This window comes from Schistocerca cancellata, chromosome 3 (genome assembly GCF_023864275.1).
Source record: "Schistocerca cancellata isolate TAMUIC-IGC-003103 chromosome 3, iqSchCanc2.1, whole genome shotgun sequence".
NCBI lineage: Eukaryota > Metazoa > Arthropoda > Insecta > Orthoptera > Acrididae > Schistocerca > Schistocerca cancellata.
In genome coordinates, this window is record NC_064628.1 from 517,913,444 (window position 1) to 517,938,607 (window position 25,164).

General features: G+C 39.8%; 1 protein-coding gene across 2 annotated transcripts in view; it reads left to right on the forward strand.

The window, feature by feature from the left end:
* LOC126175322 (DIS3-like exonuclease 2) overlaps positions 1 to 25,164 on the forward strand; it is a 236,843-nt gene that overhangs the window by 77,357 nt on the left and 134,322 nt on the right. For both annotated transcript variants that reach the window (XM_049922035.1, XM_049922033.1), the window contains exons 8-10: positions 5,571 to 5,741; positions 5,825 to 6,017; positions 6,668 to 6,841. In XM_049922035.1, coding sequence (XP_049777992.1) covers positions 5,571 to 5,741; positions 5,825 to 6,017; positions 6,668 to 6,841 — 538 coding nt within the window. The remainder of the gene's footprint in view (positions 1 to 5,570; positions 5,742 to 5,824; positions 6,018 to 6,667; positions 6,842 to 25,164) is intronic.

A 25,164-nucleotide genomic window follows, 5' to 3' on the forward strand; every position in this document is an offset into this window, starting at 1 on the left:
ATCTCAAAGCGCTCTCTCTCTCTCTCTCTCTCTCTCTCTCTCTCTCTCTCTCATAGGCAAATCATATTAAGAGGCATTTTAGTGAAGGTTTTTTTTTTTTTACCCCATTGTCCTTACTTAGACTGTTTTGCGTTTTCACATAGCCTTTCTGTTGGATCTGAATTTTTTTTGAGTGTTTTATTGTTAGTTTAATGGCACCAGGAAACAGTTACTTTGGTGATGCACACCATGAACAATTCACAGTTTGGTTGAGTGCAAACAACGAAAAAAAAGTCTATACTTAACACCTGGTGAATATATCTACGAAATATGTTGAAATATCATGTGGAAACAACTTAACTTCAAACCCAAAAACTTATAACCATAGTCCGATACTATTTTATGGAAAGTTATTTTAATACTGTAACTATAACTTCAATGTTGGATGGAGAAACAATTGCTAACAAACATTAAGCCTGTGTTTCAGAACAGTTAGCTGTGGTTGGGATAAACAGGAAAGGGGCAGAAGAGTGAGTGTGCAGGGAAGAGACATTTGTCTGGAAAGTACACTCATGTTCATAAATTAAGGATAATGCTGATACATGGTGAAACAATGCTCTGGTGGGAGGTTTGCAGGTTTAAATCACCTCGGGGTATGACCATGTGGTGCATTTGACCTGCGGTCGTCGCACGGTGGTGCTGGCAGCAGTCCACATACACACAGGTGTGTTGGTGCATGTCAGAGTACAGTGCAGCGAGTAAGTGTGCAAACGTTTTCAGACATGCTGATGGTGACTGTGTGTTGAAAATGACTCAAAGGACACATATTGATGACGTTATGAGGGATAAGAATACTAGGGTGACTGGAGGCTGGTCAAACACAGCAGGTTGTAGCACCGGCCCTCCGTGTGCCACAAAGTGTAATCTCAAGATTATGGCATCGATTCCAGCAGGCAGGAAACTTGTCCAGGAACTACAGTATAGGACGTCCACAGTGTACATCATCACAAGAAGACCGATATCTCACCACCAGTGTCCGCAGACGGCCATGGAGTACTGCAGGTAGCCTTGCTTGGGACCTTACTGCAGCCACTGGAACAGTTGTCTCCAGACATGCAGTCTACAGACGACTGAGCAGACATGGTTTATTCGCTTGGAGACCTGCAAGGTGCATTCCACTGACCCCTGGCCCCAGGAGAGCCTGTAAAGCCTGGTGTCAAGAACACAGCACATGGTCATTGGAACAGTGGTCCCAGGTTATGTTCATGGATGAGTCCATGTATAGTCTGAGCAGTGATTCTCGCCGGGTTTTCGTCTGGCGTGAACCAGGAACCAGATGCAAACCCCTTAATGTCCTTGAAAGGGACCTGTATTGAGGTCGTGGTTTGATGGTGTGGGGTGGGATTATGATTGGTGCACGTATACCCCTGCATGTCTTTGACAGAGGAGCTGCAGCAGGTCGGGTGTATCGGGATATCATTTTCCACTAGTATGCCCGCCTTTTCAGGGTGCAGTGGGTCCCACCTTCCTCCTGATGGATGATAATGCACGGCCCCATCGAGCTGCCATCGTGGAGGAGTACCTTGAAACAGAAAATATCAGGCAAATGGAGGGGTGTGCCTGTTCTCCAGACCTAAACCACATCGAGCATGTCTGGGATGCTGTCGGTTGACGTATCGCTGCATGTCTTCAAACCCCTAGGACACTTCAGGAGCTCCGACAGGCACTGGTGCAAGAATGGTAGGCTATAGCCCAGCAGCTGCCCCACCACCAGATCCAGAGTACGCCAATCCGTTGTGTGGCCTGTGTACGTGTGCATGGTGATCATATCCCATATTGATGTCAGGGTACATGCACAGGAAACAGTGGCGTTTTGTAGCATATGTGTTTTGGGATGGTTTTCTCAACTTATTACCAATACCATGGACTTACAGATCAGTGCCGTGTGTGTTCCCTATGTACATATGCTACTAGTGCCAGTTTTGTGTAGTGCCACATTGTGTGGCATCACATTCTGCAATTATCCTTAATTTATGAGCATGAGTGTATTATAAAACATCACAAGTCTGGGGCTGCAAAGAAGAAATGGAAACACATGTTTAGTTTCATTTCTGATGACTATTCCATGTTATTTACATGTGATAGTGTGTGTTGATACCAATAACCAACTTGATCTGTCAATAATGCATTAACATCTCCCTTGCGTGTACTTGTTGTCCTGTGTTCAAGTCACATTGATTGCCCTGTTACTGGCCCCCCTTCTGCATTTTACAGTTTTACAGAATCACCACCATTTTTCCGTTTCCTTTTACGCTTTATTATAAATCATTTATAATTTTTAGACAAAGATCTTTAGCTCAATGGTTTTTATTTTCCATGTCCTGAATACCATACATTAAAATCTAATGCAAGTCATCTGTAATAAAATTTAAATATGTTTTGCCCAATAATCAACTACACAGGTGGGCTTTATCATTAGCTAGCTGTAAATCTACTGGGGTACAGCTTGTGCTGAGGTTTGGCACATCAGTAGGCTGTCCGTTTGGACATCCCACAGTCACATAGTGGTTCCCCATTGAAGTAGTCCCAACAGGGAAGGTTGCACGTGCAATTTGAGACCCTAGTCCTCAACCTGTTGAGAGCCTTCCAGGTTGTGAAGGATTTATTACTTCCAGTCGGAAGTTTTTCCTTCAGCTCCAGGACAGGATTTGGTGTTGCCTCCATCCATAGCCGAAGTCTCCTCTCTTCAGTGGTGACATTGATGGGCTCTGACATACAAAGGAAGCTCTTTCTTCGGTGAAGCCACCTGGGCTTTTGTTGGTGTCCCATAGGGGGTGACAATTATCTGTCAACTGTTTCGTCCTTTCCACCTCAACAGCTACTTGCCACTGAATACTGGAGGGGGGCCTCAAACATCCTGATATGAAGTGGGATGACTCAATGGTAAAGTGTTAAACTATGGATCTAAAATTCACACATTCACACGTTCAGTCCCCAGTCAGCCCTAGAATGTTTGCCTGTCACCTATGAGTTATGACTTCTTTCACCTCTGGCAGTGTTTGTTGACATGAAAAATGCCAAGGTGCACCATGGTTTAGAATCCATGGTAAACTGTAGGTCCCCATTGAACTGGCTGGGTATGTCAACTCTCAGGTTGGAGCAAGGCAATGGTATATCTTCATCAAGTCAATGTCTAGTAAAGCACTGTGGTGTTCAAACCAGTGTTCAAATTGATGGCAACTTTACTATTTTAAGCTAAGATTTGTTTTTTATATTTATATACATTGAGGCTTGCTCTTTTCGACTCTTTTCAGTAAATACAGCTCTTTTAACTGAAGTTGTAATAACATGAAATTTAATATAATGTTTTATGTAATTGTTATTTTTTTACTTATGTCATTTAACAGAGGCTTGGATGGTGAGTTTTGGGCAGGGGGGACAAACTGATGGAGGAGAGGATAATGATCAGATCAAGTATTATGTACGTATGCTGTGAAATGCGTGATTTTATTCATGTTCTTCTGCACCAAAAACTGCACATTCCAGTGGAGGTTCTTTGACAAAGGTTGTAAGTGGGCTGGGGCACACTCAAGTAGCTCAAGTAGCTATGTACTTGAAAAGGTACTTGTTTTCTCATGGGAGGCAGAGTGTCTTTCAGAAAGTTCGAATATGTATCATTTGTGAGGTTTACAGCAACCATGGAAATGATGTGGAACAAATAAAAGCTACCAGCTACCAATGTCATTCTTGTCATAGAGAATGGTGGTAATCTTGGGCAGGGAACTACAAAGTGTCATACATTGGTATGTATTGTACAGGGTGTTATGTGATATGAGTAAAGTGTCCTCTAATATGAGAATAATTCAATTCTGAATGTGTGTTCATTAGTGTGTCATTGCTTCTGTGTATCAGGTTGTGTATCCTGTAATTTTTCATTATGATTTCACCCTCCATATGTAGTGCAGATGGAATGTTACTGCATGTTCATTAGTGTAAAAACTGTTCATATTTGTTGTAAATAGGTTGGCATACTTTCATAGAGGAAACAGATTTTTTTTAGACTAAGGTTACAAGTTATAATGTTCAACCTGCCATGAGGTTACTCTTGCAGAGTGGTTATTATTCCAAATACAACTTGGTTGTATGGTAAAGAAAGGCCAAAGTTAGGGATTCTGCCAATTAAATGTCTAAGTAGCACAAAATATTTATAAATAATCAATCGAAAAAAAATCAACACTCTATGTGAAGGTAGAAGTAAAAAATATCTGAATAGTAGAAAATCCTCTTCATACTTCTAGAACAGGGATTTCTATTCTGTATAAATTTGTAGGGCAAGGGATGTAAGAAAATACATGAATATATCAGCATGGCAAATTGCTGTCCTAGGTCATAAATACAAAGTAGAGTAAATTAATTCTAAACAGAATGAAAGACACACCCAGCATACTATTTACTGACAGCTGAAAGGTACACTTCATCTTATTTAATCTCTTATGTACTGCCTTGTGCACAATGTTTCTCATTCTGTATGGTATTTTTATATACACTGTGTAAGTTCAGTGGTACATGGATATGTATGTATGTATGTTAAACACATGTAATACCTTACATATCTGCGAACAGAAATGTTTTTTGATGCTATGAATTTGTTTCAAGATGTTCTCAAACATAGTGTTAAAACTCTGTCAATAACAGTGTGTCACTGTGGCATCATTGTTAGTTCCAACTATTTATGAGTTGATAAAACGTTTTGATTGCCAAGGCTAGGAGTTGATAAGAGTTCATTCCTACATGAGGTAAGTTTTTCTTACTGAAGATTTTGGGAGTTGTACATGCGAAAGGGAGCGCCAAAAAGTTTTTATAATTTAATAATTAAACCCAATAAACCCCAATACAGCCACTTGAAGTATTATGAAAAATAAACAAAACTGTTCCCTTAAATCATTTGAAGTTCAAGTAATGTAAAGAAAGGTATAAAAGATGAGAATTGTTCTCTTTGTATTGTGCTGTATATTGAAAATGTGGAAACCCACAGCATGTAGACTACAGACTTTTTATTGCCATTTGGGGGGAAAAACTGGATGATTAAATATTGAAAAATATGATTTATACTGTAAGAATAAAAATTTGGGAAGTGTAAAGGTGGGTCTTTTGCTAATCTGCAGATGCTTCAACTTCTGTTCTTCAGTCAGTTTTTGAATGATTCACTGTGTGCACACTTTATTATGACCTAGTTCCACTGCGATAATGATTTGACAGCTTCCATAACTGAAACTGACCCAAGAAGCAAGTTTTCTTTAGTTGGCCAGGCTCTTGTAGATCCAATTTTTCAGCTGCATACATTTGTTTTTGCTTGTGGGTTTGATGTTAAATGTGTACCAAGTAGGAAATTCTTTATGGCTGCATGTATTTTGTAAGTTGGAACTTTATATGTAGAGAGAATAATTATGATGTGTGATTCTCAAAAGTAGGCATTTTAATATACATATTTGTAGTTAAGTCTATCATTTTCACCCAAAAAATATTACTTACAGCATATGTTCTGAAACTTCATTGGCTAGATATTAAATGCTTGTACTTTTTCTTTCTAGAGAAATTATTGAACTGGTAGGGGAAGTTGGTAATAAGGAAGCTGAGACCACAGGTATTCTGTTGGAGCATGGACTTGATGTTACTCCATATTCAGATGATATGAAAGGTTATTTCCCTCAAGCGCCATACCATATCAGCGAAGAGGAAATACAAAAACGAGTTGATTTGAGGTAGATTTGTTACAAATATCTTGAAAGTACTTCACTTAGATCAAGTGTTTGAAAGCCTTGAAATTTGACTTTTCTCATACCAGGAAGGAGTGCATTTTCACTATTGATCCAAAGACTGCAAAAGATCTGGATGATGCTGTCTCGTGTAAATTACTGGAAAATGGAAATTTTGAAATAGGAGTTCACATTTCAGATGTTACACATTTCTTAACAGCAGAGACTCCTTTGGATGACATTGTTTCAAAGAAAGCTACCAGTGTATATCTTGTTGATGCGGTAAGTAACACCAAACAAGCAGTTTTAATCAAACTAGAGAATGACATTACATTTCATTTATGCTAGTTTATGCTCATAATGTTGGTACTGTGTGAGAAACATTTACCACAGACAAATTGATGATATGACCAGTGAACTATTGGACAGGGTGGAATTAATTGGTTTTGTTTAATTAAGTTTAGTTTAAGAAATTTTGTGTAAAAGTCATTGATACAAGATCAAAACTGTGTTATCAGTCCTTCAGTTACCACGACAGAGCCCCTAAATTTTTTTGTAATATAAGGTTGTAAATTTCATACAAACTTTGTGTTAACACCATACTTACAAAGAGCACACCAGTGCCATTTGTGTCTTTTCCATGAGCATAGCTTCTCCATTAACACATAAAAACTAATAAGTACTTTTGTCTTGCTCTTTTTTGTCACTTGCATCACTGTTGCGTCAACAGGAAAACATTCAGATCCTCTATCTGAATCCGACACGTATTTCTCAAGAAGTAGTGAAGACCTGTTTCTTTGTTTGTAAAGTCAGATGGTCTTTAAATCAGATAGTACAGGCTAAACTTTAAATACAAACTGGTATTGTATTTAACTGAACTTTTATTTCAAATTCTTTACAGTTTTCGTATTATGTGAAAAAATGTATTTCAGGTTCATCACATGCTCCCAAAAGAACTGTGCATGCTATGCTCTCTATTACCTGGTGAAGATAAATTGACATATTCTGTAATATGGGAAATGACTCCAAATGCTGAAATACTGTCTCAGCGTTTAACACGTTCTGTCATAAATTCCTGCTCACAACTTGCTTATGAACATGTTCAGGTATGTGACAGTTGCTAATCAGCTTTTACTTTAAGAGATAATTACCAGATTTCATGAGATGACTGGGGTAAACAATGTTTCACACTAGAAGATATGTATTTACAGAAATGTTTGGTTTCTGGTATTGTGTTTTGGGTGTGGAGAGACTTTGGCTTCTTGTAGTTATTGGTTAGCATATTTTGCTGACTGTTGGCTAAACGCAAGTTTCTCTGCCAGCTTTATCTTTACACATCCTACACTGCTAAACAGTTGCTAACGTGTTATTATGTTGTAATTTTTGTTAACATGGACAATGGGATAAAAGAAGACCATGTGGACAGTGAGTCATGATACAGATGTCATGTACATAATGCAACAAGAATTCTCCATCATAATTTTTTTTGTATATTGGTATACTGGGATTCTGCTAAGAATATTGCACTATGCCAATCAAGGTGTTCAGTAGAAAGCAGCAGTCTGGTGGGCAGTGGGTGTGTGTCAGTGAAATCCATTACGTAGTCTCCATAGCATACAGTCTGATTCTGTGCAGTTGTTGTGAAAATGTCTTGGTGAAATGCAGATGCTTGCAGCATTAAGAAGTTTGGGAGGTATTTGTAAAGCAGTGGCAAATCTGTTTATATTCAGCTTGCTGTGCACATTTTCTGTCGTGTAATGTCCCTATTCCTCATGCAACAGTGGTTTCCTACACTCCTTCACATTTAATGTCATTCCCACCATACTTACAGTTATGATGAAACCATTATCTAAACCTTCATGATCATAACACTCAAATCATATTAATCATAGCATTACAAATATTTTATTCTGCTTATGACCATTTTCTGAGATCAAGGGATACAAATTGACTATGGAATAAGATTTGACGACATTAGCGCATGCACTAATAGAACAGATTATATGTCTGTGTCATCACCCAAGTAGCTTGTGTTGATTGTTACTTCTACATCTCTACATCTACATATATTCTCTGCAAACCACCGTGAAGTGCATGGCAGAGGGTATGTCCCATTCTACCAGTTATTAGATTTTCTTCCTGTTGCTTCATGTATGGAGTGCAGGAAGAATAATTGTTTGAATGCTTCTGTGTGTACAGTGATAATTCTAATCTTATCCGAATGATCCCTGTGTGAGCAATATGTGGTTGGTTGTATATTCCTATAGTCATCATTTAAAGCCAGCTTTTGCAACTTTGCTCATAGACTTTCTCGAGATAGATATAAATCGCCTTCAGAAATCTCCCAGTTCAGTTTCTTTAGTTTCCCTGTGACGTTCTCCACAAACCAAACCTCTAACCATTTGTGCTGCACTTCTCCATATACATTCAATATCCCCAGTTAGTCCTGTTTGGTAAGGGTCCCACACACCTGAGCAATATTCTAGAACCAGTTGCACAAGTAACAGTCAATGTCAATGAAATTCACCAACAGCCACGTATCTTAAGATGTGGTAGCCTTCAAAATAAAATAAAATAACATCTTAAGATACATGGCTGTTGGTGAATTTCATTGACATTGACATTTACTTAACCAGCTGTGTCCATGATGGACCAACAGAGACTAGTTGCACAAGTGATTTGTAAGCTATCTCCTTTGTAGACTGATTGCACTCCCCTGATATTCTACCAACAAACCGAAGTCACTAGTAACTGCTTCATCCATGACTGAGCCTATGTGATCATTACATTTCATCTCCCTATAAAGTGTTACACCCTGGAAGTCGTATGATTTGGCCAATTCCAACTGTGACTCATTGATATTATAGTCATAGGATACTATGTTTTTTCATTTTGTGAAGTGCACAATTTTACATGTATGAAAATTTAAAGCAAGTTGCGAATCTTTAGACCACTTTGAAATCTCATCAAAATCTGACTTGCTATATATGCAACTTCTTTCAGACAACACTTCATCATAGATAATTACATTATCTGCAAAAAAATCTGGGCACTATTGATATTGCATGTAAGGTCATTAATATAAAAGATGAACAGCAAGGGTCTCAACACACTTCCCTGAGAAATACCTGATGTTACTTCTACACCTTATGGTGACTCTCCATCCAAGGTAACATTCTGTGTCCTCCCTACCAAAAAGTCCTCAACCCGATCACAAATTTCACTTGATACCCCATATCATTGTACTTTTGAAAATAAGTGTAAGTGTGGTGCTGAGTCAAAGGCTTTCCAAAAATCAAAAAATACTGTGTATACATGCCTACCTTCATCCTAAGCTTTCAGTGTGTCATGAGAAAAGTGCGAGTTGGGTTTCACGTAATTCATGTTTTCAGAATCCATGTGTTTTGGCATTGAGGAGGTTATTCTGTTCGATTGTGACAATATTATGAAAACTTGAGTAATGATAAATGATGTATTGTAATCCAACAACATTTATTCAAAATGTGCTACCAGTTTTGACACCAAATAGTGTCAGCTTCAGGCCCGAAGTGTAACCTGCCATTGACAATTGAACCGCAATGACAATGATCAGTAGAGTCCTCGTTTCAAAACACTATGACTTACTAAGCATGTATGCCAGCAAGTGCAACCAACAAAGTTCTGTGCAGTGCGATGAAAATCAACTGGATGAGTAGGAAAAACAAACTCGTAATGTTTGGATACAGCTGTAGTACTGTTCCCATCCGGCCATTGTGGCCGAGTGGTTCTAGGCACTTCAGTCCGGAACCACGCGACCGGTACGGTCACAGGTTTGAATCCTGCCTGGGGCAGGGATGTGTGTGATGTCCTTAATTTAGTTAGGTTTAAGTAGTTCTAAGTTCTAGGTGACTGATGACCTCAGATGTTAAGTCTCATAGTGCTCAGAGCCATTTGAACCAGTACTGTTCTCTTTGACACAGTCATGTTGTTTAAATATCTGGGAGTAACAGTTTTTAACATTGTGCAGCCCTGTCAGCAACTGTGATAATTGAACATGCAACACGTCAGTCTCAGTTGCAAATAGAAACCAAACTTTACCCAGGTTTCAGCCAAAATAATTTGGCCTTCTTCAGAAGCAAGTGACACTAAACTACTGCATGCCAAAGTTTGGCCATTTCAAGTATAAAACTGTAGCACCACAGTCATAATCTGCATGCAGTTCCGGTGCAACTCTCACGGCCTACCAACCTCGTCCGCGCAGTGGGGCCTGCTGTTTCTCTTCAGCCCAAGTAATGTAGATTTATGACTGGTTACTATGGTGCTACAGTTTTATACTTGACATGGCCAAACTTTGGCATGCAGTAGTTTAGTGTCACATGTTCATCTGGGTGTAACATTGGAAACTGATATGAAATGGAACAAACATGTGAGGATTATGGTAGGAAAGACGAATGGTAAACTTTGGTTTGTTGGGAAAATTCTAAAAAAGTAGGGTTCATATGTAAAGGTGACTGCATATAGGTTGCTAGTGCGACCTATTCTTGAGTACTGCTCATGTGTTTGGATCTGTACCAGGTTGGATTAAAGGAAGACATCGAAGCAATCCAGAGGTGGGTTGATAGATTTCTTTCTGGTAGGTTCAAACAACACACATGTGTTACAGAGATTCTTCAGGAACTCAAATGGGAATTCCTGGAGGGAAGGCGACATTCTTTTCAAGGAACACTATTGAGAAAACTTACAGAACTGTCATTCAAAGCTGACTGCAGAACAGTTATGTTGCCTCCAGCATACATTGTGCGTTAGGGAACATGAAGGTAAGATAGGGGAAATTAGTACTCATATGGAGGCATATAGACAGTCATTTTTTCCTTGTTCTATTTGTGAGTGTAACAGGAAAGGAAATGACTAGTAGTGGTAAGGGGTACCCTCGGCCGTGCATCAAGGTGGACTGCAGAGTATCGATGTAGATGTAGAGATATACAACATTGGGATTTTATTCTCATTCAGTTATGACATTGCAATGTGACTTTTCACTTAACTTAATTTGATGCATCTACCTCTACATCTGCATGACTACTGTGCAGCTCACAATTAATTGCCTGGCAGAGGGTTCATCAAACCACCTGCAATATATTTCTTTAGTGTTTCGCTCTTGAACATTGTGGGAAAGAAAAAAAATGAATACTTAAATTTTTCTGGTGGAGGTTTGATTTCTCTCATTTTATTATGATGATCATTTTTCTATAATTAGGTGGGCACCAAAAAAAATATTTTTACATTTGGGGGCAAAAAGTTGCTGATCGATATTTCATGAAGAGATCTCACTGTAGCAAAAAACACCTTTCTTTTAATAATTGCCACCCCAATTCATGTATCAAATCCGTGCACCAACTCACTTCTTTTGCGATAATATGACGTCACACCCCTCCATCAATCCTATCTGATGCTGGTCTCATATAGCGCAGTAATACTCCAAAAGAGGACGGCCAAGCATAGTGTAGGAGTCTCTGTTGTAGATCTGTTTTGTCTTCTAAGTATTTTGCCAATAAAAAACGGTCTATGGTTTGCTTTCCCCACAACATAATCCATGCGATCATTCCAATTTAACTTGTTCCTCATTGTTATCCTTAGGCATTTAGTTGAATTGACAGTCTTTAGGTTTGTGTGATTTATTGTGTAATCATATTTTAATGGATTCCTTTTAGTACTCACAGGATGACCTCACACTTTTCATTCCTTAGATTCAGTTGCAGTTTTTTACACCATACGGATATCTTCTCTGCATCATTTTACAATTGGTTTTGATATTCTGATGGCTTTACTAGACGATGGATGGTTGCATGATTTGTGAATAATCTAAGAGGGCTGCTCAAATTGTCTCTTAAATTGTTTATATAGTTTAGGAACACTTCATTGTGGAATACCAGATATCACTTCTGTTTTACTTGTTGACTTTCCATCAGTTTCTACAAACTGACCTTTCTGACAGGAAATCACGAATCCAGTTGCACAAGTGAGATGATACTCCATAGGCAAGCAATTTGTGTAGAATTCACTTGTATGGAAAGGTGTTAAAAGTGTTCTGGAAATCTAGAGATATAAAATAATTTGAATCTCCTGTTGATAGCACTCTTTACTTCCCGTGAATAAAGAGCCAGTTGTGTTTCACAAGAATGATATTTTCTGAGTCTGTGCTGATTATTTGTCCCTAGATAATTTTGTTTAAGATAATTCACAATTTTCAAAAGCACTAAGTATTCTAAAACCCTACTGCAAATCAACATTATTGATATGGGCGTATAATTCAGCAGATTACTCTTATTTCTTTTCTAAAGTATTGGTGTGACCTATGCAACTTTCCAGTCTTTAGGTACACATCTTTCATTGAGCAAGTTGTGTTGTATATGATTGGTAAGTATGGAGCTATAGTATCAGTATACCCTGAAAGGAACCTAAATGGTAAACAATCTGGACTGGGGGACTTGCTTTTTTTAAAGTGATGTAAGCTGCTTCACTTCACAGAGGATATCTATTCATAAATTGCTTAGGTTGGCAGCTGTTCCTGATTCAAATTCTGGGAAATTTACTTCATCTTATGTGATGAAAGAATTTTGGAAAACCATGTTTAGTAATTCAGCTTTAGTAGCACTCTCATTAGTAACATTACCATTGCTGTTGCACAATGAAGATATTGATTGTCTGATCATTTTTGTACTTTATGCATCAACAGAATCTCTTTCGATTTTCTGCCAGATTTTGAACAAGAGTTTCATTGTGGAAACTATTACAAGCATCTTGCATTGAAGTCCATGCTAAATTTTGAGCTTCAGTAAAAAATTGTCAAACTTGAAGATTTTGTGTTGTTCTAAATTTGGTATGTTTTTTTCACTGCTTCTGCAACAGCATTGTAACTTGTTTTGTTCCCACAGATCAGTGCCATCTCTTTTTAATTTATTTGGTATATATATGCCAATTGCCTTCAATACAATTTCTTTGAATCTAAGCCACAGTGTGAAATATGCTCACTATTTTTTATGTACTTAAATTTGGCATATTTCGTGACAGTACCTTTTCCGTGAAATGTTTACAAGGCGATATTTGTCTTGGCTTCAGTTGTCTAGTGGAAGTATGATTCCACAATGCAGTTTCATCGGCTGCAGAAATGACCTGGTTCAATGCGTTTGCCTCATTTTTGGTGCTTCAAATACCATTTCTTTGAATGTGGTTTCTTCTTAAAGTTTATATAAAAAAGTAGTAACATAATTCATTTTTTCTGTTCACTAACAAATATTTATAACGGCGACCTGCACATTGTTTTACCGTCAACACACACCAAGAGTTCACTGCCGACTGACTACAGTCAAAGACGACTCGAGCGTCGAAGACATTTTACACAACACACAAGCTTCCACTTGTAATCAGTCTCTTTGATATTCTTCGTCACATTTACTAATAGTAATCAATATGCTTTCACTCTCAAAAATATAAGTAAATTAACATGTCTGTACTTACATAGCTAATTTGGAAGAGGTGGGCTTGATCTCTTAGAAAGGCGCCAGGAGAATTTTTATCTGCTTCTTAAACTGACATATTTTGCATTTATTAGTGGTGGATTTAGATGTTATGGTATTCAGTCTCGCTACAATGAACTGATGATCACTAATCCCTGTATCCGTCATGATGCTCCCTATTTGCTCAGAATTATTTGTTGCTAAGAGCTCAATATGTTTACACATCTATTTACATTTCGAATGGGCTCCTTAACTAATTGCTCAAAATGATTTCTGGGGAAAAATTTAGGATGACATTTTACGTCTACCATTGACTTTAAACGTGTATTTTTGCCATCATGTCAAGGGTAGATTGAAGCTACCGCCAACTGTAGTTGTATGAGTGGGGTACCTGTTTGCAATGAGTTTAAAGATTTCTTTGAACTGTTCAGCAGCTGCATCATCTGAGTGGGGAGGGGGGGGGGGGGGCAGTAATAGGAACTGATTATTAATTTAGTCCGGTTATCAAGCATAATTTGTACGCGTACTGTCTCACAGGAACTGTCTACTTCAATTTCACTACAAAGTAAACTACTTCTAACAGCAAGATGGCAAGATGACACCCATAGGAACAGATAGTGTTCCGCTCTCATCAAAAATGGAAAATTGAATAGTTCATTGTGTAAAGAATGTGAAAAGAAAGTGATAAAAGGAATCCTGTGTGTTAAGTGTAAGTAATGGCGGCACGAAAAGTGCAGAAAAATAAAATTAAAATAGGTCGATGATTTTTTCATGGAGATGACTGGGCTGTTTACACTTTGAAATGTCTGAACTTGAAAAAGCAGTGAAAACAAAAATTGAAATTCTGAAGACACTTCAAAATGGTATTGAAGTGTTGAAAAGTGAAATCTCGATTTTAAAACAAGAAAATGATAAATTATTATGAGAAAAAGAGTTATATGTGTAGGAAAGCTGTGAAAGATAAGCAAAACAGCATTGCATTAATCCATGTGCAGACATCAGCAGCAAAATGATGACTCCAGGTAAAGAAAATAATAGATTAGCAAGAGAGAAACAGTCCAGTGTGTGTGAAAGCTGGACAATGGAAACAAAACAATACCATGAAAACTCGTGCGCATATATAAGCAGTACTAACATTCAAAACTTTAGGTCTAATATATCAGATGTGCCCAGTGAATTACTAATAACCTCAGCAACTTAAAATTCAGTACATAAATATGAATGGAAATCTGTAACATATAGTTAAAGGAAAGACAGTGGCTCAAGTGACCAAAGAAATAAAAATGAATTTCTATTAATAGGCGATTTGTTACTGAAAAATATTGCTATTCCAGGATGCAACATTGGTGTGTGACCTGGAATTAGGATACAACTAAACACGTTGGGACAGATTCAGTAAAAATTAGCAGTGGAGAAGAAATCACCATTGACACAAGAAACTTGATTTGTTCAGCTAGAAGTATATATCCAGCTTCCCAGCTGTAATCAATTGAATAATAAAAAGATGATCTGTAAGTGATAAGTATGTCTGCAAAATAAACTGTGCCATAAAAGAACAGTGTGATTGGGGTTGTATTCCTAGATCCAAATAAATTCCTAAGTGAAAACTGCCTAGGAAAGGATGGACTGCACTTAAATAGACTGAGGTCTCTAACATTATACAGGACATTTAGACATTTGCAAAATAATAAAAAACAAGGGAAACTACAGTGGCTTGATGGGGATGAAAAAGTGGATAAACCAGCAAAAAAAAATCCAACAATAAGTATCCTCCAAAAATGAGGGAGAGCAGAATGTAGACATGGAAATTGGTTTTTTAAACATCCGATATTTGAACAACAAGGAAAGTTCGAAAATTATAGTTTATCAAACAGTTACTGCTGAAGAGTTCACAAGATGGTGTAGCAATATTTGTTGGTAGGTCAATCGATTACACCATTGGTAACTTAGATCTAAATTATTTATGTAAAGAACTGAATTTTGAAGCCACTAATATAGTCATAAGTAGTATGAAGCTAATAATAGTATCAGTGCACACGTCTCCCAATGGCATTAGCAGAGAATTCTTAGAAAAATTGGACATCCTTTTATGTGCACTCACTGGGAACAGATTTACCAGTCATGACATTATAATAGATGGTGATCTCAATTCTGATTTCGACATGTCAACTGACAAGCGCAATGTTAGTGATTTGAAAAATGTGTCACAACAGTTCAATTTACAGTGTGTTAACTATAACACTACTAGGGAACAAGTGTGCTTAGACAATATATTTGTTAATTTTAAATGTGCTCAAGCTCATTGTGATGTAACAATGTTTCCTTTTTCTGACCACAAATCAGTGTCCTTAATATATGCTAACAGGATCAGCTCAGTAAATCTTAGCAGTGACATGGCCATTTCAGAAATGGTGATCACTAGGCCAATGACCAATGGAAAAATGGAAAAGTTCAGGAAAACACTTGGTTCTGCCAGAGACATGATGGTGGTCCTTGTCTGTCAGATAATGAGTCAGCTAAGATAAATTTTGAATGTTTCTTTAACTCGTTTCTGCAAACATTTAATGAAAGTATTCCCGATAGAAAATGTAACAGACAGAGGTAAAAAGATGATAACAAAAATTCTTGGTACACTAAAATGTTGTCTGATATGAAAGATCCTGTAATGATGCTATTATATACAATAATACTAAGTCTGAAAATGCAAAATCTGTGAATGTAAGATGGAGAAATGATTATAAAAAAGCAATTACTGAAGGGAAAAATTTGCTCAATGCCTAGTACATTGAGACTTCTAATGATAAATGCAGAGCTGCTTGGAATCTAATAAGTAGTGTTGCCAAAGAATCATATAAGGTCAAAAATCAATATCTCTCCACAAGAATTTAATGATATTTTATTAAATCTGTGGAGGAAGTAACAGTGGCAACAGTAAACCCGATACTAGTCCATCAGAAATCTTAGAATAGGTTATCATGGGACACCCTACAATAATATTCTCACTTCCTCTGAAGGTTTCACCCAGTAGTATATTAAAAATAATAAGGAACTTTAAGTCATCAGATAGTGCTGATATTTATGACAATTTGCTGAAGAAAGTCATTGATTGCATTGTTTATCCACTGACTCTCTGCATAAATAAATATTTATAGATTTAGAAAAAAATCATCAACAAAAGATGCAATAGACTCTGTAATTAAATATGTTCTTAAAGTGTTTGAGGTACAGGGATTTGTTCAGGCCACTTTCTGTGACCTGAGTAAAGCCTTTGACTGAGTATGACGTGACACACTTCTACAGAAACTACATTTTGATGGCAGTGGGGATAACAGCCTAAAACTATTAAAGTCTTATCTCCAAAACTGTAGGCAAGTTTTCTGTATCGACAGAGGAAAATCTACTGAGAAACAAACTAAGGTGGGAGTTCTGCAGGGGTACGTGTTGGGACCTACCCTCCTTTATAAGTTCCAGTACAGTGCTATTTGCAGATGACACTATCTTCCTAAACTATAACAATGATCTAAATAAGTTAAAAGATTTTACTCACAATACATTTGCCCAAGAGTCATATTGGTTCAGGTCAAATGGGTTTGTTCTGAACATGAACAGAACATAAAAAATGGTATTTAGTCTAAAGGACAAAAATCCCTTTAATTATCCGTGTTACATCAAGTTCTTGGGTGTATACTTAGATGACAATTTGTCCTGGGAACAACACGTAAAATCATTAGTGTTAAAAAAAAAACCTTTTATGAATTAAAAGAATTTTTTGACTGCAGCATGGAATTGTAAGCTAACAACTGACATGGCCATACTGTTCTGTTTGCTAATGTAATATAAAAATTTGCTATATGCTATATGATATAAAAAATTGTCTGTTGCTGTAAAGGCCTAATAACAATAAAAGTATCTTATCTTAACATACACTCCATCACCAACTGTATTTAATCTGTGCTTTCTGAGCACCATTAAGTCCTTTGTAAAATGTTGGCTAAACTTATTTGTGCCTTCAGTACCTACAACAATTTGAGCTTCAGTACCTTCTATTAGCACTTCGAACTGTGTTCTTTCCCAATACAGCAAAAACAATTTACAACTACAGTACCGATTGTTGTTAGGTCTACCCTTGTCCTGTGTTAGCCTTGCATCCTTTGAGTCCGACACCCTTTCTGTACTTTCTTGAGACCATTTAACCTAAAAAGCCATTTAGTCCATTCCATACAGCTGCTCCTACCTGTGTAGCTGCCCCCTGGGTGTAATGGAAACCTGACCCATTAAGCACAACCTGAAACCCCATCACCCTATGGTACAAGTCGAGGAATCTGCAGCTTACATGGTCCCAGAACCATCTGAACCTCTTACTTAAGACCCTGCATTCAGTTCTGTATCAAGTCCCCAGTCAGTCGTGTTGAAGATGCTGCAGATGGTTGGCTCTGCTTTCATCTTGCAAGCAAGACTGAGAGTCTTTACAGTTTCAGCTAGTTGCCCGAACTCAGAGAGAATCTCTTCTGATGCAAAGTGATAGATATCATTAGTGCTGACCTGTGGTTGACTGCACCCTGTGTTCTTCAAGGTATCCGGAAGGATTCATTCCACATCTGGAATGACTTCCCCCAGTATGCACACTATATTTCTTCCTCACCTTGGCAACCATATCCCTAAGGGGGCCATTACGTGCCTAAAATTGTAGCTCCCAATTACCAGTAAACCCACCCTCTGAAGGCCCAAATCTTGCAGGCTGAGAGACTTCCTCTGAAACAGGGTAAGTGACTGCATCTGGCTCAGGATGTATGTCAGCCACATGTAGCACTTGAAACCTGTTCATCCAAAGAACAGGGGAGCTCTTTTTAACTGCCTGCTCTGACCCCTTCCTGGAAAGTCCTCAACTGCCTGCCACACCTTGGAATGACCTCCCACTTGACCTCAGGTGAGGGATCAACCACAGTGCAGGCAGTAACTGGGATGGCCACAGAAGAGGACCGATTAGGGGACACTTGGGACATGATGGGCATCCCTTGGATCCTCATATCCAGTTTGTAAAGCTGAATCTGTGAAAAATCTTCTATAAGAAAGCTAATGAAGTCCGAAGGTCTTGTCTTTGTCATAAGTATCATGTCTGTTACTGTCAGAGATGCTTGTTGCATATTAAATATTCCAACTTTTTCAACATTTTGAAAAAAATTAATACGTAATTACAATAACCATCAAACTTTCACGGTCTAATAAGCAGTAAATCTTCTTACAAGAAGTTAATGTAGTAGAAAACACCAGTGAAAATATCTATGTGACTAAAAGCACAAAGGGACTCCAAAAATAAGGTACACACCATTATGGCAGGTCAAGTAACTTTTATTGTATGTTGCACTACATTTCGCAGTGACACGAATACACAACAGTATTTTTCTACAGACCCTCCTGGGGGGAGGGGACATTGCCTTATCATAGACACCTTCAGTGCCAGGTGAGAGTGTTCATGTGCCTCAATGACATCGAGGGCTAAGCCAGTGTAGTGTAGATACTGCTAGGACCACACAATTCAGCCAGGCCTCATAAAAGGGGCCTGACGAAGTGTGCCTTAACATGGAGAAGGGAAGGCTGCTTTTTCCTCAAGGTAGCTCTGCCAGCAGTGGTTGGGTGCAGCCACATTGAACACAACATTTCTCAAGGTGTTAGCTGACCAGAGCTGCCAGGCATCTTCTACCATAAGATCAGGGCTTTCTTCCAGACCATCATTTGGTGCACCGGTATAACATTGTGTGTTTTGGACAACACAGGTCCTAGCTTCACTACCTGGACCGTGAGGAAGGTACACACCCCTTTAAATAGACCCTTGGCACCTCAGAGAATGCCACATGCTGATGGGGTGGGTGGCTGTTGAGGTAGTGAGCAATGTCTGGGGTACCTGCTGCCGCTCCCCCCCCCCCCCCCCCCCCCCGCACCTATCTCTCTCTCTCTCTCTCTCTCTCTCTCTCTCTCTCTCGCTCTCTCGCTCTCTCTCTCTCGCTCTCTCTCTCTCGCTCTCTCTCTCTCGCTCTCTCTCTCTCTCGCTCTCTCTCTCTCTCACACACACACAGACAGACAGACAGACAGACAGACAGAGAGAGAGAGAGAGAGAGACCAAAGAAAGCGAAACTGTTCACTACACTGTTATTAAAACAGTGGACTATGCTTTGTAACCACACAAAATGCCAGAAATTTAAGAAATTAAACTAAAATTCACACAGGAAAGTCAGAATAAGTCATTTCTGTTTGGAAGCTCATAACAACACACAAACACAATTGTGTTCCTGCTGTAATGCTACTGGACTATAAGCTGCCGCCTAACTGAAGTTTAATATCTGTCAGCAGCAGAGCAACAAGTAACGTGTATTGAGTAGTATTGATATTTTTAATGATCTTAATTTTATACTGATGGCTAGTTTCAAATGTAGCCATTCATTTTTAAATCAGATCTACAGAACATTGCAGTATTGGGAGGAAGTAGAATGAAATAGCATTAACATGATGTAACTTCAACAGTTCTTGGTTGTGCAAACAATAATTTTGTGATTTTAACGTACCTGCACTGAAGTGCTTATCGAAGTAAAACCTCACCGACATACTTGGGTAATGTAACACACTCTTACAACAAATATGGTGGAAATCATCTTAAAGTGTGATAGTTTCAACAGGTAAAACAGTACTGACTGCTTGTACTGCAAACAAGTTCGCATCAAGTCAACAAGTGTCGTCAGTTTCCGCCCTGTATCGTGCACATAGTCTGCAGCCAATGGCACGCCGCAGTCATGGTGTAATGCATTCATATATGCTATCACAAAACAGTGTATCATTGTTCTTTAATTGCTACTTAAAACAAAGAAACTTTCATTCTTGTTTATTTCATTACATCACCTTGACCTGAAACAAATGCAATCATGATATAACTATGTGATATGGGTTAAGAAACACATGGGGAGCAGTACCAAAGCCACCCCATGATGTTAGACCCATGCTAAGAGTGCTGTCACCCTACCATTTGTCAGCTTATTTCTGCAACACCTTTCTGTTTAAACCAATATCGAAACTGCAATCCAGAATTTCAGATATACTGGATGACAAGTGACATTACAATTCTAGATTTAAGATATGTAATTATAATGCTATGCACATGCCAACATGTTTAAACAAAGTAACAACTATCACATTATGTTGTGACAGTAGCTGCGTATCTCACAATTCTATATTTGGTTAATTTGGCAATAAATATCAATTATATCAATAGATACATATAAATGCCATGAACAGCGCAGCAATGAGCTGTCACTCTGTGAGTGTACTTGGGTGATCATCTGACCACTCAGCTTTTTAGAAATCATACTATTCAATTATTTATTTACTGTCATTTCTAAATTATTTCAGAGTAAAATCTTGAAATAATTCTGGTTAGTGACATTTGACAAAATGGTATTCCCCACAGGGCTCACTGCTTTTTGTTAGGTTTGTGCTTGGCTACCATTTTACAGGCTTTACAGCATCATTTCCCTTCCGTGCTACATGTCTATCCTCTTTTTATTCTTTTTTCCCCTCCCTTGGGGAATGTGTCTGGGATGTTTTTGGAAATGTGTTCTGCATTTTCAGTAGACGATATCAGAACGGTCTGTCCACTGTTTTTCATTTCTTTTTTTCTTTCTTCGTTCCCCTTCTCCTATCCTTCCTCTGCTTCGGCATTTGAAATTCCCCTTTTTATTATTCTTCGCTGTGTGCTCCTGAAGACCAGCCCATGCATCTGTAACAGGCGACTGGGTAATGCATAATTCCCAGCCCCGGACCATGCATAATTCCCAGCCCCGGGTCGACAGGTAGTGCATGCGCATACCCGCTGGTACAGGACAGGCCTAGGGAAGGATGATTGCCTGAGCTTGTACCTTCCCAAATTGCTGATTGGTTCCTCTGTCAGGTGTTTGGGAGGTGTGACCTGAGGTGTGAAAAATCACCTAAGGTGGGTGCGCCCCCCTCTGAGGGAGTCCCTCAGTTGGAAGGAGCATGCCATCAGAGACACTGGCAATCATGGCGAATTTTTTTCTCGCAATGAGCTAATCATCTTCATCACAGTCAGTGTCTGCTAAATGGAAATGGAATGAGGCTAATGATTCAAAGACCCTCTCAGCTACACCACAGTTCCTCATGGTTTCAAGTGTTGGAAACGGTCATTCCTTTGCTACAGCAAATTCGTTTATTATTCAGAAGGTGTTGATGCAATTGCTGGCCCTGTAAAATCCTGCTCATGTTTACGCAGTGGCACTTTGTATTTGGAGACTACACTACTGGCCATTAAAATTGCCACACCATGAAGATGACATGCTACAGACGCGAAATTTAACCGACAGGCAGAAGATGCTGTGATATGTAAATGATTAGCTTTTCAGAGCATTCACACAAGGTTGGCACTGGTGGCGACACCTACAATGTGCTGACATGAGAAAAGCTTCCAACCGATTTCTCATACACAAACAGCAGTTGACTGGTGTTGCCTGGTGAAACGTTGTTGTGATGCCTCGTGTAAGGAGGAGAAATGCGTACCATCACATTTCCGACTTTGATAAAGGTCAGATTGTAGCCTATTGCGATTGCGGTTTATCATATAGCGGCATTGATGCTTGCGTTGGTCGAGATCCAATGACTGTTAGCAGAATATGGAATGGGGGGTTCAGGAGGGTAATACGGAACGCCGTGCTGGATCCCAACGGCCTCGTATCACTAGCAGTCGAGATGATAGGCACCTTATCCACATGGCTGTAACGGATTGTGCAGCCACGTCTTGATCCCTGAGTCAACAGAAGGGGATGTTTGCAAGACAACAGCCATCTGCACCAGCAGTTCAACGACTTTCACAGCAGCATGGACTATCAGTTCGGAAACCATGGCTGCGGTTACCCTTGGTGCTGCATCACAGACAGGAGCGCCTGCAATGGTGTGCTCAATGACGAACCTGGATCTACAATGGCAAAACGTCATTTTTTCGGATGAATCCAGGTTCTGTTTACAGCATCATGATGGTCCCATCCGTATTTGGCGACATCGTGGTGAACGCACATTGGAAGCGTGTATTCGTCATTGCCATACTGGCGTATCACCCGGCGTGATGGTATGGGGTGCCACCTCTTGTTCTCGGTCACCTCTTGTTCGCATTGACGGCACTTTGAACAGTGGATGTTACATTTCAGGTGTGTTGCGACCCGTGGCTCTACCCTTCATTCGATCCCTGCGAAACCCTACATTTCAGCAGGATAATGCACGACTGCGTGTTGCAGGTCCTGTACGGGCCTTTCTGAATACAGAAAAGGTTCGATTGCTGCCCTGGCCAGCACATTCTCCATATCTCTCACCAATTGAAAACTTCGTGTCAATGGTGGCCGAGCAACTGGCTCTTCACAATACGCCAGTCACTACTCTTGATGAACTGTGGTATCGTGTTGAAGCTGCATGGGCAGCTGTACCTGTACACGCCATCCAAGCTCTGTTTGACTCAATGCCCAGGGGTATGAAGGCCATTATTACGGCCAGAGGTGGTCATTCTGGGTACTGATTTCTCAGGATCTATGCACCCAAATTGCGTAAAAATGTAATCACATGTCAGTTCTAGTATAATATATTTGTTCAATGAATACCCGTTTATCATCTGCATTTCTTCTCGGTGTAGCAAATTTTAATGGCCAGTAGTGTACTTCTGATTCTCAAGTGCAGCAGCAGCTACTTGCTGCTTCACTTGTCCATGGATACACTGTTTGTGTTGAGTCCCATTGAATGCTGAATTATTCCCGTGGTGTTGTTTACACAAGGCTGCTCGATGGTCTGACCGAAGCAGAAACCCAAACGTACCTCTCTGATCAGTGTGTCATTGCAGTTCATTGAGTGATGAAAAAGATAGATGCATCCTTAGTGCCCACATTCACTCTTTTTCTCACTTTTGATAGAGTGGTGCGTCTGTCAAAGATCAAAGCGTGCTATGAATTTATCACAGTCTGACCATACATTCTGAACCTGATGCATTGCTTCCAGGTCATCCTTACAACCACACTCAAATTCCCTGTTGATTCTCGGCCAAATGGGTAACCTGTGGTAGGGATGCTCACGAGGGCAATTGTTCGCCCCCTTTCCCCCGTTGTGTCAATTGCAGTGGCAACCATGCCGTGTCCTCCCGAGATTGTCCCATGTATCTCGATGAGTGGACCGTCCAGGAGATGTGGTGGAGGAAAAAGTGCCTTACCCAGTCGCTCACAAGTTGTTGGCTAGTCGGAATCCCTGCGTTCTACCATCTGGCACTTATAGTATTGTTCTTGCTAGACGAAGGATATGGCCACGCAGACATGTGACCTCAAACTCAGCACCACATTTGTAAAATCACCCAGTATCATGGAACTTTCGCTTCACAGGGCGAAGTCACCTGCTACACAACCAGCAGGTCGGAGAGGATAGAAGGAATACTGCCATGAAGACTTCTTATGTCCCTCCAGCTAGTAAACATCTGTCTTCCTATGCCAACCAGAATGGCTCCAAGAAATCAAACAAGGTCACACAGTCTTCTCCTTCACCGACTAGGAGATCCTCTTCGACAGTATTGTCTTGTGATACCCTCGCATGGCCGACCTCCATGTCGCTGGTGCACACTGCCAACCATTTTTCTGCCCTGGACTCCGCAGACTGACATAAGGAAAATATTGATGCCTCTATAGATCTGATGATGCCGGATCCTCTCCTTCCCTATTCTTATCTACCATAACATAGGAGCACTCACATTTCTTTCAGATTCCACACACACTTATTCCCATTTGGAACTCTCCTTCTGCACTGCCCAGCTTACCCATCGTCTCGAGTGGTCCATTCTCTCTGACACGTACTCGAGCAACCATTCCCCATGCGCTATCTGTTTGCTGACTCCTACCCCACCTACGTGCACACCCACATGGCACCTTTCTAAGGTCGACTAGATCCTTCGCTCCTCCCTGGCGACCTTCAATGGACCACATTTCCCCAGTTGTGATGATCATGTAGAATATCTTATTATCCTTACCGCTGCAGAACATTCCATTCCTCGCACTTCCTCTTTACCAAGCCATGTCCCAATCCCTAGGTGGACTGAGGTCTGTCGCAACTCAATTTGCGTGCGGAGACATGCTCTCTGCATTTTTAACCATCATCATGTGAAGGCAAACAGTTGTGTGCTCAGTGTTGTCATGTTCTTCGGGGTGGTAAAAAAGCTACCTGGATTTCCTTTACTAGTTCCTTTAACAGTTCCACTCCATCTTTCCTTGTGTCTCTGGGACCGAGGTCCATTCTCCAGTTTCTGGCCTGTCAGTAGCAGATGATGTCATAGTGGACCCTGTTGCTATCCCCAACACCTTGAGCCACTATTTTGCAAAGATTTTGAACTCCACTCAGTTACCTTGCCTTCCTCCATCGGAAATGAGTGGAGGTGGCTGGGGCTGTACTCTTCTCTTCCCAGAATTGCGAGTGCTACAATCCTGCCTTTACTATGAGGAGCTAGATCATGCTCTCACTTCATCCCGATCCTCTACCCCAGGGCCGAATAATGTTCACATTCAGATGTCGCACAACCTTTCTGTTGTGGGCAAGCACTTTCTCCTTCATACGTACAATCACATCTGGGCAGGAGGCACATTTCCCAGACGCTGGGGTGAAGCCACTGTCATACCATACCTAAGCCCGGTAAGGACAAACACTTCCCTTGTTGTTATTGCCCCATTTCTCTCACAAGCTGGTTTTGCAAGGTGATGGAACGTATGATTCATGCCCAACTGGTATGATGGCTCAAGTCTTGCAATTTACTAACCACTGCACAGTGCAGATTTCGAGCTGCTATTCTACAACTGATCATCTCATAACAAGGTCAACTCATGTCTTGAATGGTCTTCTGTGGAAATACCAGAGTGTGTCAT